The sequence below is a fragment of the Drosophila persimilis genome, unplaced genomic scaffold (assembly GCF_003286085.1).
Source record: "Drosophila persimilis strain 14011-0111.01,24,50 unplaced genomic scaffold, DperRS2 tig00000002-arrow-pilon, whole genome shotgun sequence".
NCBI classification, from domain to species: Eukaryota; Metazoa; Arthropoda; class Insecta; order Diptera; family Drosophilidae; genus Drosophila; species Drosophila persimilis.
In genome coordinates, this window is record NW_020825289.1 from 8348639 (window position 1) to 8367641 (window position 19003).

The following is a 19003-nucleotide window of genomic DNA, read 5'->3' on the forward strand; positions in this document are numbered from 1 at the left end:
ATTTATTTGAATGCAAAAATCGATGCTATAAATACCTGTTGTTGTTTTTTGAAATTGATGGTTGATTTTGGTAAAATGTTAAATGCCAATAATTACCTGTAAATAAATAAATCATATGCAAATCAGTTGACAACATAACGGTTAGCAGCTCATCGGAACACACACACTGAACACACAAATAACGGTTAATAGTTGTGTAACAAAGGGATTTTATAGATACGATACGATACGGTACATAGGAAGGAATAGCAAGGCAAGCTTTGGTTAGTTATGGAAGAGAGTAGGTGAGAGAGCGAAAGCTTTCACGGGAGCTTTCTCGCTTCGGAAAAGTGTTGCCAGCTAGAAGTTAAATTTTGAATTTCAAAAAGAGCTTTTACAGCCCGTTCGGTAATTATTTATAGGACAGAAAACATGCCAATTAATTATATTGTAATTTGATATAGGTATGTATGTATGTTTGTATGTAGTTCAGAGTTAGAAAAGCTAAGGAAAAGGTGTACAAAACGTGCAAAGATCCTATACGTTGGCTACTTTAACAAAGAGTTCAACACTTTTGGTTAGTATTAACATCACAACTGCAACACATCGAGAACAGTAATAACAGCAACTAACACACAGATACATATCTACATATCTACATATGTATGTATGTACGTATGTAAACCATATGAAACAGGACGTGCTCGCTAGCTAAGACAAATATTGGATAGACTTTCACTTGGTTGCTGCTATCGCCGGAAAAGCTCTAGCCACAACAGCGATAATCTTTGGCTAATTCACACACACCGGTTGACGGACTGGTTGTTGGCTAAAACGAATTAACATCGAATTTAAAATCGAGATCCAAATTTTTCAACGGATTTCGACGGAATTTCTGGCTGCCATGGTGATGGTGGTGATGTGGTATGTGTATCTCCAACTCCGGTTCTGCGTCGGTTCAGGTTCAGGTTCAGGTTCAGGTTCGGGTTCGGGTTTCGTTTATTAATAGTTTTTGCAATCATTTATCAAATTTATGTGTGAGTAGAGATAAATACAGAAGAGAAACCATTAAAAAGACCATCAATAATATGGAAATTTATTATCTTTCAATATATATTTTGGCTTATGTGAGTCGTATGCATTCAGAGAGCGAAAGAGTGAGGGCGAGTTGGAATTGCTTAATGAAGTAGGTGAATTAAATGTGTATTGAAGCAGAGTGAAAGTCAGGGAACAGATGCACATTCACAGTCACATTGACAAGACACACGCAATCATAAATGTTAGAAATGAATATCCGGCGTATACGCAATATTTGCTTATACCACTCAATTTTCTCCAAACACGCAGTCCCCCCACCCTCGCCCACTCTTCCACCCCATCAGCACTCCGGCAATATCATAAATTTTCAGCTAATTTCCCGCACACAAAACTTTTTAATCATATAAATAGCAATAAAGTGCGAGTCCTTGGGGAGCGCGAAAAGTTTCCCCGTCGAGAGGGGCTACAAATAGTGCGGCAAAGGCACAATGGAGGAATGAAATCGGAAGTCAAGTCTGCCATTTGGCTTATGAGTGTCTGGGAAGTGAAGTGCTCTCCTCGGCTCCTGGGGAAGTTATGTAATAAAGAAATCCTGAAGTGGAGTTTCCAAAGTTGAGACCGAGCCAAGTATCCAAGAAAAGTTTGAGTACCTGACAAGTGGATTTGCTAACTGAATAATGAATTATGAAATTCCTATTGTCTCAGAAAATGGTTTCGAAAAGGGAAGGCATGCGCGGGATATTTCCTTGATCCAAAAATGTTCCAAACTCCCGTGGACTAAAGGGAAAACAAGTATGTAAATTGGGAAAGAGTGTATTCGCCTAAACCTCTTTTAGTTCTGCCTTTTCTGGCCCCACAAAAATGGGAGTTAAACTTTTATAGTTTCTCCATTCATTTGCCACTCTAGCCTGCAAACAAGTTTTCCCATCGTCTTGTCCAATAAATTTCGAAACAGTATCGATTATATGATTATGTATAAGTTTGCCTGCGGCCAGGCTTTAGAAATTTCATTATGAAATCAGCTTGGGCTCCAGCCATATCCATTTCCCTGTCCTGTTCTAGCCGCCAGTCAAAAACATAAAAGCATTTTGAGCCAAGCTGCCAATGACACGGCCCAAGTATACACTCACAGACGCACACTCACACACACAAAGGACAAAGTAAAGTCTGCTGAAAGTTAGACATCGCATAGACAGACGTCGGCCCGGCCTGGCCTGCCCCAACTTGTTTCCCCCAAAACTTTTAATCAGCCTCAAAAAAGAACAGAAGGAAAGTTGTTGGCATCGCCTTCTTTTGGGCGCACAATTATAGTAGAATTTTCCATATAAAAAAAACATAATCAACGTAATTGCATACGGAATATGGTATGCACAATGAAAAGAAGCCAAAATGGAAAGGCTTGAAGACCAAACACAAAGCCGGAAAAGGAAGCGGTGGCGATATTCGACCTTTTGCTACCCTACAGGAAAACATAAGTTTATGTGAGAGAGATAGATTAAGAAGGAGAAAGAGAAAGAGAGAAAAAAAGTTGATGATGGTATGAAATAATCTTGAATTTTAGGCCCATCAGGAAGCTCTACTTATCAGCCCCCTCAGGGTATCAGAAGTTATTCCTAGGATATTCCAGTCGCTGCTTGAAAAGTCCAAAGGGAAGTTCATGATCGCAGTTGATGATATAACTTTTGTTTCTCCGAATGAAGCCAGGCAGAAAGTGGACCCAACGCAGACACCCCTCTCTCAAAGGCCTACAAGGAATGTTAAAATACTACGAAAGAGGGTTAAAGCGGCGCCAAGTTTATTGTTCGGGTGTCGCAAAACATAACATTCCCGCTGTATTGGTGTTATATGCTCGATTGAACCTTTATGGGGCATGGGGAATGGGGCATGGGGCAGCGACTGTCGCTGGGCTTGTTGTTTATACCGCTGCTGCTCGTAATACAATCAATTTCCGCTTTGTTTGTCAAGAAAACTTGATGGAGGAGATGTGGGAGAGTGGCTCGGTGTTTTTACTTGGTTTTTTTTTGTGTTTTGTTCCGTCTTCCTGTTGTGTACGGAGCGGCAGCGGCAGCGGAAGCAACAGCTCAGCTGCCAATACTGTTCAAACATGACGTATACGTATACGTAATATGCTACCCCCAATTACCGCTCGCCACACTTGCCCCAACGTTGTTAAGTACAGAGCACACAGTTTTTAATTAAATTTTGTATTCCCTGATATATATATATACGAGTACATATGTGTATGTGTAATATCCATTATCATCTTTGAGCATAACAATGGATGGCACTTCATTAGTCGCCAGTTCGGCTGCTCTGGGCCATTTTATTGGGTCGTTGGCTGTAGGATGAGGCATTGGCTTTGTGCAATTAGCCTTTATGTTGTGTGCTCTTGATTAGGACGCCGTGCGCCACATAAGTAGGGCAGACACAAAAGACATTTACAATTTGGAGAGCTCTTCACTGTCTGCTGCGTGCCTGAAATTGTTGTTCGGGTTATTTATGCTCGAACTCTTCCTTGGGGTTCAAACTAGTTTTTTTTTGTGTTCCCGAGACAGTTATTAATAAGAAATTCGAACCTATTTTGGGGAAACCTTGGCCCAAATTGAAACTGAAATCAAGAACAGGGCAAAGGCCAAAGCAATCAATCGGGTGGTTTGTACGTAATCAAAAACTTATCAATTTACTGGGGCTCCCTAATGACGGAGTATTATGTTGTACCTACATACGAAATTATATTTACTGACGTTTATTTATTTCCCAAACGAATTTGCTTATAAATATTTAATTTGCACGGAATACTATTGTTAAACCGATGCGGCATAATCGCAGCTAATTATTCACAGCCCAAACGAATTCCCTTCGCCTGTATGCTCCGTCCAGGATATGCCAGATATGCTCGTATCTGTATGAATACAAATTGTATGCGCATATATTTGCGTCAAGTGACAAATGCCAGACAAAAGAGAGCTCGGAGATGTGTCAGACTGTACTGATAGGCATCATAAATAATGCGAGGCATATCAATTGCTCTATAATAAATTTATAAGCGAATCCCCAGAGCCGGCGTAACCAAATTCAGGAGGTTCTTCTGGCCAAGGAAATCTATGGAATTTCGCTCTGCTGGAAATGAAATATACTCTAGGGTAAACCATTACGATAAACCTATGAGATATTGCTCCCAAAAAAAAAGGCAAGTCCCACTTTTAATCCTTAGCTGCGGTGGCAAAAGTTCTAAAGAGAAAGTGTGAAAAGTAGGAAACCCAAAGACCAGAACGAGTAAAAGTTTACTAGAAATTTGTTTAAGAAATAGAAAAAGAAAACAAAGAATACGTAGAGAAATGAATACAAGGACAAGCCAGCCAAGGCGAGTCCAAGGACAAGTAAAAGAAATACGAAATACGAGTGCCATTAATCCGCAAATCCTTTTCATCCCAATAAGCGAAATCCATTCGGGGAACACACAGACAGCAAGCCTCACGGAAAACCCAAAGGCAGCATCAACAGTCGTTGCGGAAATACAGAGCAATGACAATACGAGTAATAACGAGTCAACCTGAACCCAAAGCTTCGGAGCTTCGGTTTCGAATAGGATGGAGTCCCATCCGCCTTCGTGGAGTCCCAGAAAAATCTCAATTTATCATTTCTTTTGGTGGGGCGACGCAAATTGCAGAGCTTAGGAAATGCTTTGCGCGTCTGTTTTAAAAGGCATTTTATCAGAGCGTCCACACAGACATTAAGGCGGACGAGCACGGACGCCCACAAACACATACAGATATGCCATTAATGGCCCCTGCCCCTGCTCCAACCCCCTCACGAACAGTGGTATGCATAATGTCAGCCATGGCGCCGACATTCTTTAGTCTGTAGTCGGACAAAAATATTAAATAACATTCGGGCACGCATCTGTGGCGCTTGGCCGGCACTTTAATGCCACCCGAGTGTCCAATTTTTTATGCATTTAGTTCGTGTATAAATGCCACACCTCTCTCCCTTGGACTGTTCATATTTGTGGGCAAGGCCATTGCCAAAAGAGAAGTATTTTTAGGCCAGACCAATCCTCTTCTCTGCCGAAAATTGATATTAATGCGTTGGGACCAACGTGGCGTATACGTGTTATTGATATAGCTTCCTGTGCGCACCAAATGGGCTGTGAACGTTCTGCTAAATTTGAATTTTAATGATTTTGACTTGTTCAATTTAATGTCCCTTCCTTCTACGTATGTATGGATGTACATATATATGTATGTTTATATATTGGTGTGAAAATACTTTATTGCCATGGATTTTCCGTTCTATTGCTTTGTCATCTAACCATCCTTGATCGTACCCGCATATTCTGAACAAACAGCTCATCAACTCAACGGAGGCACACCTCAGCGCGGGAATTGCGCTAATTACACTGACAAGAGCCACGCACATCATCAACACGGACAGTGGCACAACACGACGCAACAAATACGCCCTGACCGACCACACCCTCAGAAGAACGAAAGCAAACAGTGTGCCTATATCAGGTGGAAATCATTTGTTCAATAAATCAAATTGACTCCTGTCGGCGGCGAGTAGAACACCGTATTTACTCTCAATTAGTTCAACATTAGCAAGACATTCCGCACAGCAAACAAGTTGTGGATTCATCGCAGAGAGCCACACCTAGTATAAATTTCCATTTTCTGATTGAAAACGTTTTAGACTTGGCTCCAGAATAGGCAAAAAATTAATTAAAATTATGCAAATATTCACCATACGCCCCGTTGGGCGACAATCTTTTTGAGCTGCTGCAAATGGGGAGCTTGAATGGGAGAGAAGCTATAGCAAACCGTATAGCATATGGCTAGGAATTTAGTACAACTGATAACTGACTAAGGACATTATTATGATATGCAGTAATCTTGGTTAAAGGCACCTACCATTTACCCAAATGAACAACGACTTTACACTTAAGATCGTAAATCGTTCCCTGCAGAGCATCTCTTAGTCTCAATTGCCTCTCATTCACACGACCATGAGTACGGCTGGCTGTTTGGTTTAATTGCCTGTCTAGAGAAGCAACAACAATGGCCCGGGCGGAACACAAACACTGGCTGGGACTTATTTGCATTTTACATTAGGCTGAGGCGGCTGAAAGCGGCTTTGTAGAGCTTAGCATGTCCTGACAGGACCTAGCCCATCTCCCCCGTTTATTGGGGCGTAGGCCACGCATGAGCTGACATCTTTATTCGCAATTTATACGCGTATCCTGCCGGGCCTATCCTCAATTGCCAGGTAATTGCGTCTGGGCGTGGCCCCGTCGTCGGCGGGTCCATAAAGATAGGGAATTAACATCGTCATCAGCATTTCCTAATTAGTTGACAGGCCACAAAAAATCCGAGTTGAGCAAACTCGGCAGCGCTGGCTCGGCCATTTGCGGATTTATGTTTTCAATTTATTTTCAGTTGCAGCTAAAAGGAAGCTCGTAAAACGTCGAGGAGAGGCGCGGATTGGGGAGGGTAAGTGTGGAATGCAGTCTACGTGTTTGTAATATGAAATACATTTTTTGTTTGCCCAAAATTCGGAGGCTGTTTTATGGTTGATTTGGGTTCCGCCCCGATTTTCTTTGGTTCGTTTTTATGCTTTGAGTGTTCTCCTGCTGCTCTTTTTTATGCCTCTGCGGCGGAATATCAAGAAGTTGTAGAGACAGATACAGAAAGAGAAATGTTGCGAAAGCTTAGTACTTATAGTAAGGTCAATCCCAAGGACACAGAGGACTGGGAATGTCTGGCAAATATTTACAGAAAACCACTCAAGAAATGGAAAATTCGCAAGAAGTTTTAGAACTTCAGCAGCAACAGCAGGAGAAACCCACAGAAATGTATCGCAAATTTGCGTACATTATTTTCCTTGGAATCCTCCTTGAGATTGCTTCGAACTAAGCCACATCAAAGGCATTCATTCATCAAGTACTAATTAGCCGAGGAAGCCCGTAATTGAGAACCATGAAAATTCTCAGCAGCAAAAGGAAATCGTTTCTTCGGATGCCATTAAAATATACGAAGGTATGGAGACAAAATGTAATTTTGGCATATTAAAAGCCACATCAGTACCAAGAAAAACACTCACAAGGAACTCTGGAGCAACAGCAGGAAAATTGGTAAGCAATAATCATAATTTGTGGCATTAACGGGGCGGAAGTTTGTACGTTTTCCCCAATAAAACCCAACCCGGACCAGCGTTGATAAAGTGTCGCTAAACAATTTATCAGCACCACCACCCCGCCCAGGGGAACTGGGCAGGGGCAGGGGTAGGGGCAGGGGCAGGGGCATGGGTGGTTAGCGGTGTGGAAATGGCAACCAAACAAACCTCTCCGCCACCGCCGCGAGCACTGCACCTGCCGCAGGGGAAAACGCGTTGCGGTAATTTATGAGTCATTCTCTGGGAACGCTGTGCGCTTTTTCATATTTTCATTATATCAGCAAAAAGCAAATAAACCGCAAAAAACTTATGAAAAAGAAAAAAGAAAATTGTTTGCGGTTCAGTCTCCCTCGTTTCGAGATTTGCAAATGGCACTAACAGAACTTTTCACTCTTCTGAAGCGAGAAACAAGTTTTTGAATTTATTCTGGGTTATTTTTAACTAAGTAAACGAATAAATTTGAAATGGTTTTAGTTCTCTCAAGGAATATCCACAAGGATTGCCATAAATTAAAGTAAATTAAATTACACCCATAGAATTCCCAATTGGGTGTCTGCTAAACAAGATCCACTTATGTTAACGTATGCTCATTTTATTATATTATACTACACCTTATTCTCTCTGTTCTTTCCTCGCTGACCACATTAAAAGCTTCTTTCCTTCACAGCCATGCACAGCCATAATCTCGAATGGCGCCCAGAAAAGTATGCTATGGAATATGTATTATGATGTTGGGTATATCGCCAGCCATAAAATTATATTCGGGCCACGATTATTAGATAACATAAACGGGAACATGAACTGCGATAATGTGCATTAGGAGAATCTTGGATCCTGGCCTTTGGCCGAGCCTCGCCTCAAGCCAAAAACGTGGGCCCATCAACGTGGCTGCTACTTAACTAAGTTAAGAATCTCACACAAATTTGCCATTGGCACATCAAATTCTGGCGTATGTAGTGGAGTGTAATGGAGTGCAGTGTATACAGTATACAGCATACACATACGTATACGTGTATGCTTTTTATATGCGTGTATAGTGGAACAATTTATATTTGCGACACCATTAAGCAGGGGGCGGCAAACTGTGATAGAGATGTGCTCACAGCATGTTGATCTAATAAAAAATAATGAATCCCCGGAACAAGGGATTTCGTTCAATGCTCACACACACAGCACACAAGCACACACACAGAGAGAATGTTGAATAGGTTTAGTTATGAATGTATTGCGTATTGAGGATTAGTGAAGGAAGCGAAATTGAAAGCGCCCCAGCCTTACCTTCGTCCTCGTCGTCGTCGAGTTCCGTGATTGCCGCCTTATCGAAGGGACGATCAATGCCATTTGTTGCTTCGGATGAGGCGCCTCCTCCACCGCCGCCGCCGACGTTCGGCGCCTTGGCATCGCCATTGGAGGTAATTGAATTTGATTTGGCGTGATTTGTATGATTGTTTGAGGACTTTGCGGAGGACTGAAGACCTTCGCTCTCCATTTGCGGAGCACTCGGCTCCGGCTCCCCGTTGCTGACCGCGTCGATGGCGGCGCCATCCTTCGTCTTCAGCTCCTGGCTGGTGTTGCAGCCCATTATATTTGATTTGATTTTAAGTCACTTGTATTGGTGGGGTGGTCTCTATAATTCCAGTTGGCCTAGGTTACCAAATGCCTTTTGTTTAATCAATCGCTCACACAAGCGCGCACTCAGACTCACACTCACACTCACTCGCAGTCGCACTCTCACACACACAGGGGAAACAACTTATTAAGCTTTACTTGTTGTTTGTATTTCTATACTTTTGTATTTTTTGTGTATTTTTTGTTTATTTATTGGGCAATTTGCACTGTAACGTTCACGAGTAGAAACCTTTTCGCATAAAGTTGTTAGAAAAATATGGTGTGGATATTTCCAAATTTACTTTCAATATTTTGAATGTCTATAAAAACAGTTAGAAAAAGGTGCACAACCACAGATTACCAGCCAGGGACTTCCAACGGAAACGGAAACCAGACTCGCTCACAGACTCGCTGACTGACTCACTGACTGTCTCTGGCACAAGCTCAGGCACGACTGACAAAGGCCAGCGACGCTTCAACACTAAGAGTGGCCAGGACCCCCAGCGCCTGCCATCCTGCAGGAGCTGAGCAGGAGCAGCAGCAGCCGCAACTCCGAGCTCAACAATTGCTTCCCGGCAGTCGACGACACACAAAACCAGGCGAGAGAGAGAGAGAGCGTGCCCGAGAGAGAGCGAAGCTCTCTCTCTCACAGTGCTGACAGTGAGCAGAGCTTATCGAAAAAAGGTGTGAAATATTCAATGGGAGTGGAAATCTTAGAGACACTTTGTAATTACTATGTATATCTTTGATTTAAATATATTTCATGATTAAAATAAGTGTATTTCATATTTGTTTGTTGGTGGGCGGATCGGAGCAGCTGGTATCCAGCGACGAATCGAAAGATGTGTTCAAATGAAAACGGCAGGGTGTAGTGGTTATCAGGCACGACGGCATGACGCGGCAGCTTGGAGCGGGGGTGGAATTGAAATTGATTCTAACTTACCTGCTAAGAAAACGGTGATCGTAACGGATCGTAAAAGCGCCCAGAGCCGAGAGAACGAGAGCGAGGCAGAGGTAGATGTAACAGGCTGTTAACTGAGCGCGGTGCCCAGCAGCAATAACAAGCTGTTAGCATGGGCCCTGTTACAGCTGTTACCCTGAACAAACCGAGAGCGAGGCAGAGGGCGACTGTTAACTGACTGTTAAATGAGCGCGGTATCTAGCAGCAATAACAAGGTGTTAGCATGGGCCCTGTTACAGCTGTTACAGCTGAACAAACCGAGAGCGAGGCAGAGGGCTATGTAACAGGCTGAGCTGTTAACTGAGCGCGGTGCCCAGCAGCAATAACAGGCTGTTAGCCTCGGGTGCTAACAGCGCGGTTGCCCTGTTACAGCTGCTACCCTGAACAATATGTTTTTTATATTCAGAGTGAATATGTTTCGATTAAAATATTCAAATAACTTATAAGAAAATTAATTTAAATGTGTGTATGTTTGTATCTATAAACCGAATACTTAATTTAAATATGATTTTGTTTCTTGCTGTGTAAAAATAGAGTCGTTGCCAATTTGTATTCGTTGGAAGGTAAGGAATTCCAATGCAATGTTATATTGTATATGTACTGTTGTTCCTGCTTCAGTTTTCGCCTTCCATCCAACCACTGTGCGGGCTAAAAAATAACCAAATCTGAGAGCAGGCGAGAGAGCTAAAGAGAGCATGCTCTGAGTGCTGCTTTAGCTGCAAACTTTTTCGCAAATAAACAAACCGACAACCAAAGCCGACAGTCGACAGGGGCACACACACACACACACACACACAAACAAAATCATACACCCAGAAACCCCTAAGAGTGGGCCACAAAACCTCTTGCGGCAGCAACAGAATCCGAAGAGCAACAGCAGCCGGGCATTGTCAAAGGCAGTGGCATCATCAGCATGGAAGCTACGGTCACACTCCCACTCGGGCAGGCCCAGACAGTTACGTGCCTCGCGTGTAGCCAGCCGTGAACAGCCGAATGGTTGAATGGCAGAAGGAAGGACCCTGGCAAATACAATGCCACAAAGGGGCAACCTCATCCATAAAGATATCAATGAATACGTTCTTGTGTTGCTTCTTGGCATCTCATTTGGCCAGATAGCAATTCATAAAACTAACTGTTTTCCCCTACCTCTGCTCCATCTCCTCCCCTCCTCCCTCGGCTGTCACTAGGGGTCTTCTTCCCTCTTTTCTGGGCTGCTGTGTGTTTATTTTTGGCTGCGTCTGTTTTGGCTTTTAGGAAGCTGCCTCTTCGACTCCAATCTTACACAGAAATGCTGGCTTTCTGTCTCTCTGTCTGTCTGCCTGAGTGTTTCTGGGGAACTAGCAAATGAATTGGTAGCCTGTATTGTGGTTGGTTTCTTTCCATCCCTCTCTGTGCATCACCATCTCTCTATCCACCTCCCTATCCTCCATTTCTCCATCTCCATCTATATACGAGTATTTCCCTATCCCAGGCCTCCTTTATGGCTGCTCTAAGCACACAGGGTGCCGTGGTAATAAAGGAAAGTGCGTTCCGGCTAGTTGAAATAGAGGCCCACGAAAACTCGTATGTAGAATAGTAAAGAGAGAGAGAGAGAGAAGGTATCCCCCGTCATGCGTAATTTTAATCAAAAATGGAGGCCCATACGAGTATGCAAATGGTCTTTTAAATAAGAAATGCGGTACAAATTTAATCCGAAATTCAGCGGAGAACACCCTGTATGGAAATGGAAATATTTGCCAATTACAGCTGCATTCTTTAAAGTGCAAAATATATTTAACAACAAACTAACTACGAATGAACAAAAAACAAATGTAAATAAATCCCTTAATATGAATTAAAATACATGAAACAGTAAGGATGGGTAAAAAGTTAATATAATCTTTTTTTACAAACTGCAAATATGGTAAATGCTTTAAAGTTGCCCAGATTTCACAGCAGACAAAGTGGAAACCCCTTTGGAATACTTGTAGTAATCCTCTTTTAATCTTCCTTTCATCTGCCCTAACTATCCAAAGCCAGAGCCTAGACAAAAAGGCCAACAATTAAGTGTGAAGAGGCAGGAAACAGCTGCGGTTCTCTTATCCTCTGCTGCACTCAGACGAGCGGCTGCAACAACAACGATCCGAACAAGAGACGGCAGCAACTGTCGAGCTCCAACAGAACTGGGGACAGCCTTGAGAGGCGTGAATTCGCGCACCCAAAACATGTCAAGGCAGGCCCCGAAAAACATGGTGTGAAAACGCATGGGCCACAAATTCCGGCTGGCTCTTGACAACTGACTGGCAATCCCGTCGACTGTCGCCCCGCTGGGACTTGAGCATTTCCCCCATGATGGCAAAAACGCGTGCGACACATAAACCCTTTTTGGGGGGCTGATAAGATGACTGACAACTCGAGACAAGAGCGATGGATGGGCTGGCAGAGGAGGGCCCAGAAGAGGCTGGATCTCCATCCCAAAAAAGTTTGCGCATCATTTGCCGACGCAAATGCCAAGTCATTATTCTCTACAACGAATATAAATAGCTTTGTTTTTAGATAAAATTCCTGGCTTTTCGATTTTTCTCTCGCTGTGTGTCTGTGTGGAATATTACGTATACGCCCTGCCCTGAACTCTGGTACTAAACACCTAAACAGCATCGAATGGCATGGCCTGCCCTTTGCTCTGCCCATTCAACCTTCCCCTCATTTACCACCGCGGCGGCTGGCTTTGGGTCTGTTTTGCTTTATTTCTTTTTTCTTTTGGTACGAGTATGCTCCTGGGATGGCTGCCAACTGGAGAGTTTTTCACGTCCGCCTTTTTTCCTGTCCAAAGTCTGAAGTTCAACGGTGCGCAACAATTTTCAGGTGTACTAGAAGAACTCACAATAAATTTAAAATGAACATTTAAGAGACTCAACTTTAAGATAAACTACAAAGATATTCTACGAATTTCTATGCTATTGGAATTATTTGTCCTGATTCCTATGTAGACTATCTGCTCCGAGCCTTGTCAACAATGTTATTTATCTCTTGGCAATGCTCGGCTTCCACTGTCTCCCATTTCCTTCAGAATTTGATTATTATTTGTCTTTGTGCTTCATTTATTGGACAACACTGACCCGTGCTGTCCTGTCCTCCCTGTCCTATCCAGGCCGGTGGCAATTTATACGCATTGCTGCCTCATTAGTTATATGACTTTTCACCTTTGACCAAATCCTCGGCACATACTCGTATCTAGCTCCCTCATATCTGATTCCTATTCGCTTCTGTCACCATCATTTGTTGTCGACTTCATCTGCCCCGTCGGACTACAGCGAAACTCGCTAAGGATAATTGAATTAGTCGTGGCATGATACATGTACGGGTATTTGGTGAACGTTTTCTGTGGTATGCCAATTAATCATACGCCCTGCTGGACGGGAGAGTCGAAAAAGGCGCTGAAGTGAAATATTCGTTGTGTGTGATTTAATTACTGATGGAAAACCATTTCAGTTAGGGCGCGTTTCCACTCGAATTCGTTTGGCTTTAGGAAAGTGTTGCATATTGCATGGATATCCCATATCTGCAATTCCTAGCCGGCGCCTGTCGCTCTGGCTGGCTGCATGCCAAGCCAATATTAACCGGCAATATGAGCAGACAATAGATGGCTAAGGGGATAAGGGCTATATCTCTGTGTCTGGGAGGGATGCGGATGGGGTTAGAGCGTGAGGGGGCGTGACAGACAGGCAGACAGGCAGACAAGCGGCAAACCAAAAAATGACAGTTCGTATGTCAGAAGTGCTCACTGTTGACTTTAAAATCACATTCAAGAGTTCTCTCCTCTGGCATAGACAACCGCACACACATACACATGCATATTGCCAGTTCAATTACACGACTGGGGCGTTGCATGCCACCGACGGCAGACTGCCACACCTCCTCCGGCCAGATCCCCGGCCAGACTGTAGCTGTAGCTTTAGCTGGTCACCCCCACACACATGTTTATTGAAAGGTTACATGAATGACACACACGCCACAGAAATCGAGGCAGAATCTGAAGCACCCAACCACACAGACAACGACATCGACCCGGGGGCAGGCCGTTTGCATTGGCTGCCTGCCTGCCAGCCTGCCTGAATGAATCCTTTTGGATTCGTTATTTCCCCGCCGGTATTCAATGCATTAAGTGAATGTACATATCTGCATACAGTCGCGCACATACGTACATATGTGATGTGACATGACAATGGGCATGCATTTAGGTGCACGAACCTTTCGGAGGCGAGCATCGCATCGAGCAACGAGCAACGAGCATCGAGCAGCCTGCTTCCAATTGCAACAGACGCCGCTGTCTGGCAGCTCGTTACGTGCCGTCACGATATTCCCCCCCATTTCGGGTTACCCTCTTAAAGAGCTTCCACCCATTTCAATGACTTTAAAATATATATACATACATATGAACTTATTGTTAAATATCCGCAACTCAAAAATAGGTTTTTTTTTAAATATTTGTTTTTATTTAACCAGCTTTAATTGGTTACAGGTTGTATTTTATGTATATAAGTTGAACACGTAATGTGTGTGGGTAAGCGGGGAATTATGGATATGTCACTCCTTCTGGTGATATTCTTCTTCTCTTGGTTTTTTATATTTGACGACTATGTTTTTAGGTATTTTCTTAAATTTAACGACTATATAACCTATTATTCCTATTACGCATATAATGACAAATATTATTATTACTATCTGAAATAGACTATAATATTTTGTATGTTCTATAATTATGTCTTTTGCCTGTAAATAGGACAATGGTTCGAGTCTAGTTATATTTGTATATAATTTGTTTTGTAAAGTCCAGCATTGAATTGGTTATAGAAAATTCGTTCAATTGTAATGAACAATTGAATATTTTAATGAGGTTATTTCCCTTTACAACGATTTTTTTATCTACAAAATTTTGATGTAATGTGGTCCTAGGAAGTTTCCATGTCAGCAATGTGTTGGGTTTGACATTTATTTGGAAATTGTTGTATGTTTTTGTATATGGGCATTTTGTGGGTTTTTGCTTTAAGATCCCCTTTAAACAGTCGTCTCTTATTATTTCTTTCGTTTCTTGTCTGTATATCTCATCTTTATAAATATAATATTTATCAAATGTTATTTCAGTTAGGATATTGCTTTGTTCATCCGGATGGGGAACTATTTTATATACGGGGACTTCAGCACTTTCGTTTGGAATGTTGGAGATTATAATAATCTCATTAGTGGCTGTTTTTAGCCACGTGGATGTTTTAATATTGAATAGTTTCTCAGAATTAACGTTGCTTAGGGAATCTTGTTTCAGCAATTTTGGATTAAATATACCAAGTCTAGTTAGTTGCATCCCCATCTCTACGTCCTCTATACATTCTGTGAAATGTTGCAGATTAAATATTAAAATATCTCTTTTTTGATTTATATTTGTCGCCTCGTTCAATTTGTTAATGATCTGCATGCCTTTATTTACTGCATCTATTACTAAGTTTAGTTCATTTGTTGGAACACCATAGCTTGAAAAGTTGTTAGTTTTTTGTTCTAATTCTTAATGTTCCGAACAAATATTTGAATGCGGTTCCTGCTACATCTATTAGTCCTCTTTTATTACATTTGACTATTTTCAGCCCATTTATTTCCCTTTGGAGTTTTTCTACTAAATATTGTAGTTCAATTTCGTTTTTAAATACATCAGCTTTCTCTATTAAATTTGTATAGATTTCTTCTGTTTTGGTTAAATTAATTATGAGGGAGTGATATTCATATTTAATGGGTATATATATTGTTCCTGTTTTGAATATGAGTTATCCGTTTGTGTCTTTGATGGGGTTTATTTCGATGTTTTGTCTTTTTGCAATAAGAATCGTGAACTTTAGAAAGATGATGGTCCTGGAACCGTTACGGTTTATTTTTTCCATCGTTTTCTGCGGGTTCTCTGGAATTATTATATTTGCTAAACTTAGTCTCTTTCTTTTTTGATTCAAGTGGATTTCACTGAGCGAGGATGCTGGTAATGCCATTTTGTTAATTTATTTTTTTCTGCTTCGGTTTCCTGTTTTACAGCTTCAGTTTTTCTGTTTTACTTAAGTAAATGGTTTTGTTTTTCTAGTGCCACGATGCACATAGATTCTTTGGCTGATTCTGTTATTTTTCTAACTATTACGGATTACGGGGTTTTGGCCATCAGTTGTTTATTCCAGTGCGAAACTGATTCTCGATTGTCGAGTGATTCCAGAGGGTGGGAATCAATTTTTTATCCTAATTTAAACAATTCTTGAATGTGGGGTTATTGTTGGTTGGAGTCATTTGCTTTTAAGAGTCGGGGATCGTGTTTCTTATAGCTAGGTGGGAATTATGGATATGTCACTATGTCGCTGAATGTCGTTTTTGGGCACGCTTTTCCGTTTATTGATTTGCTTGATGGATGATTTTTGGGAAATTGATTAATGTTAGCTCTTTGAAAACTTGGCAAAGATTTGAGGCTCCTTCGGTAGTGAATCACATGCGAAATTTGAAAGAGGAAAGCCTCAAATTTAATGGGTTAATCAAAGACGTGACTCAATACAATTTGTGTTCTCCAGAGTCCGGACTCAGCAATCACTTATATCTCCCCTAAAAGGCCTAAGCCAAGTCCCAATACATTAAAAATGTATTACAAACTCAATTCTACAAGCAGACATATTATTTTAGCGTTATGGCCATCGATAAACATATTTTATAAACAGTTTAACGAGCGTCAATAAAAGAGTCGAACCCACAAGAACAAGGAGCTTTGCCGCCATAAATCCGAATGTTTCGGGTTTTTACGGGTTGTATGTCGACACCTTCAACGGACAACCCCATTCACACCCAAAAGACGTGACCTGGAGGCGCTTTTAATTAACAATTACGTACAACAAGAGAGGCAAGCCCCGGGCACACGTGTCCCGGACAGGGAGTGGGTACGGAAGGGTGGAGCGTATCTGAAATTAAGATAATAGCTAGAAAATTACAAAGAACACTCACTGGGGACCCAGAACAACTAAGGCCCCAATCGAAATCAAAAAGAATGGGAACCATTCCGGGGGAACCCCTAGAGCACACCCATCGGGGCTACAAAATCCACAACACCAACAAACAAGACTTCGGGCGCACCCCTGGCGCATGACGCAGTCTGAAGCCATCTTTTCAACTGAAAACCAACGACATGCATTTTAATTACGTTGTTTTTTGCACCTTAACGTGTTGAAATACCATAAAAGGCAACACCAATACCAACAAGAACACATAGTGGCCAAAAAGGAACAACAGCAGAGCCAGGAAAAGCTTCTCAAAACCAAACTGGAAACAGGTCAGAGGCAGAGGAAAGACCAAAGAAACGTGGATGCCCTTTCAAGAAATTCAAGACTTTTAACGAATTTTCTAGACACATGTTTGTATGCTGAAAATATTCTTAAGTATGGATCGCGATGATCTGGACTGAGTATTCATTGGAGTCCTTTTCGGAAGAAGACTCTTTCGATCACAAGATCACCCACAGATCGTTCGAGAAATAATTTATAGCATTATAGCAAGGGAAACATTCTAATTTAGAGTTTCGCAAGAGCATTCCATGCCGGACTTTGGTAAACTACCCCGAGACCTGTGCAGCAATTAAAAGTAGCAGCTATTCGGCTCAAATTCCTGGGGCTAAAGGTGTGGAAAAGCCAACGCCAGCACCTGCTCCCGTCCCCGTGTGTGTGTGGGTGCGTGTTCATTTTCCCTCTGCTGTTTGTCTAGTTCCGGGCTGCCGCGGTGTTGGGTCAACTTTGGTCAGTGAAATACAGCGGGACGATAATTTGGGGTGGGTGGCAGTAAAGTGAGCATTGACATGCAAATTTCCATTTAGAGGAAAAGCTTTTTGACTGCACGAAGTGCCCAAACAGGGAATGGATGGACTCACATTAGGTAGTTGCAGAACATATGTAGACCAGGCCATGTGAAGGTCAGAGTTCAGTTGTGTGCGCAGCTGATGCAGCTGAAGTTTATTCCCAGTTGAAAGCAACTCAATTACATTGTGTTCCGGGGCTTAGGGGCGTTGGTTGGTGGCTCCAGGCCACAGCCCAGCGTGTGGTGTGTCCCTGATGAAACTCCGTGGTGGTAACGTTGGTAATCTGACGTTCCTTCAGGTAGTCCAGGATCTTGGGCACGCTGGCCTTAACACCCAGCATGCTGGTGAAGATGCTGCAAATGTCAACGTAAATTTAATTTAAGCCACTTAGCTCTAATCAAGATTGACTCACAGCACGCGCTGCTTGTTAAGCTGGCTCTCCTCGATGATGCGCTGAACGAAGTGCACCTCGCCCCCCTCACAAGTCAGCTCCTCGGCGCTGCCAGTGCGCACGTTGTTGGGCGCCGGCCGTCTCTGGGGATTGCGCGTGTTGCCCCCGAACGGATTGGGGGAGTTTGAGTCAAAGAATGGTGGGTTACAGAGGCAGAAGTGAAATTCCTTCCTCAGTTTCTCCGTCTCAAAGTAGCTCTTGAAGATGTTGGACTTGTCTGGCTGGGCATAGACTTCAATAAGTTCTTCCAGGTTGTTTCGCCTGACATTCTTCCGGGCATAGTCAATGTTTTCTTCCTTCGACTCTAGGGCCAGCATGTTCCAGCCGTTCTTTTTGGCGCCAAGCAACGAGTAAATGCAAGAGGAGCCACAACCTGCAGGACGGTATTAATTAATGCATTGCTAACAAAATGAGGAGTGAAATACTTGCCAACATCAATGCCCCTCACAGTCTCCAAGTTAAGCGGCAGCAGCATATCCTCCAGCCAGAGGATATAGTTCAAACGCAGGGCCAATGTGGGCACCAAGCTGCCGGGTGCAAAATCCACATCTAATTTAAAATATTCTTTCAGCAGCATCTTGGACAGTTCGCGTAAGGTCTTCTCATTGCGAAAATTAACCGAGACTTTGCCTGTAAGCTCCTGTTTAGAAGGATTGTATTAAACTGCTGCTTCCAGACAATGTCAAGTAGATTTCACTTACCAATTCACAGACTTGTCTGAAGTCCCTGTATTTGATGGCCAACTTGGTGTAGTCGGGCGGCACGCGCAGAATATTGCGCGGATGCATGGCATACTTGTTCATTTTATTTCTGACCATTTCAATTTTTTTGGTTTGTTAATTTGTGAAATGCCGCGAAGTTGAACAGATGATTAGCTTAACAGTCTGGCAGCGCTCTGATGGAATCAGTTTCAATTGCTTATCGAACTGGTTCATTCTATCGAATAGATGATTAT

At 42.5% G+C, this 19003-nt stretch overlaps 2 protein-coding genes across 2 annotated transcripts; both read right to left on the reverse strand.

The window, feature by feature from the left end:
- Positions 1-34: 34 nt before the first annotated feature.
- Positions 35-9211, reverse strand: LOC113565161. The gene is made up of 3 exons (XM_026986342.1): positions 8467-9211; positions 787-927; positions 35-96 (listed from the first exon to the last, which is right to left on the reverse strand). Exons 1-2 carry the CDS (start codon positions 8768-8770, stop codon positions 809-811), a joined length of 423 nt encoding a protein of 140 aa, XP_026842143.1. The 5' UTR covers positions 8771-9211; the 3' UTR covers positions 35-96; positions 787-808.
- An 8507-nt stretch (positions 9212-17718) lies between these two features.
- LOC6590543 (U6 small nuclear RNA (adenine-(43)-N(6))-methyltransferase) lies at positions 17719-18874 on the reverse strand. The gene is made up of 4 exons (XM_002016188.2): positions 18750-18874; positions 18478-18688; positions 18010-18421; positions 17719-17950 (listed from the first exon to the last, which is right to left on the reverse strand). Exons 1-4 carry the CDS (start codon positions 18864-18866, stop codon positions 17773-17775), a joined length of 918 nt encoding a protein of 305 aa, XP_002016224.2. The 5' UTR covers positions 18867-18874; the 3' UTR covers positions 17719-17772.
- Positions 18875-19003: the final 129 nt, after the last annotated feature.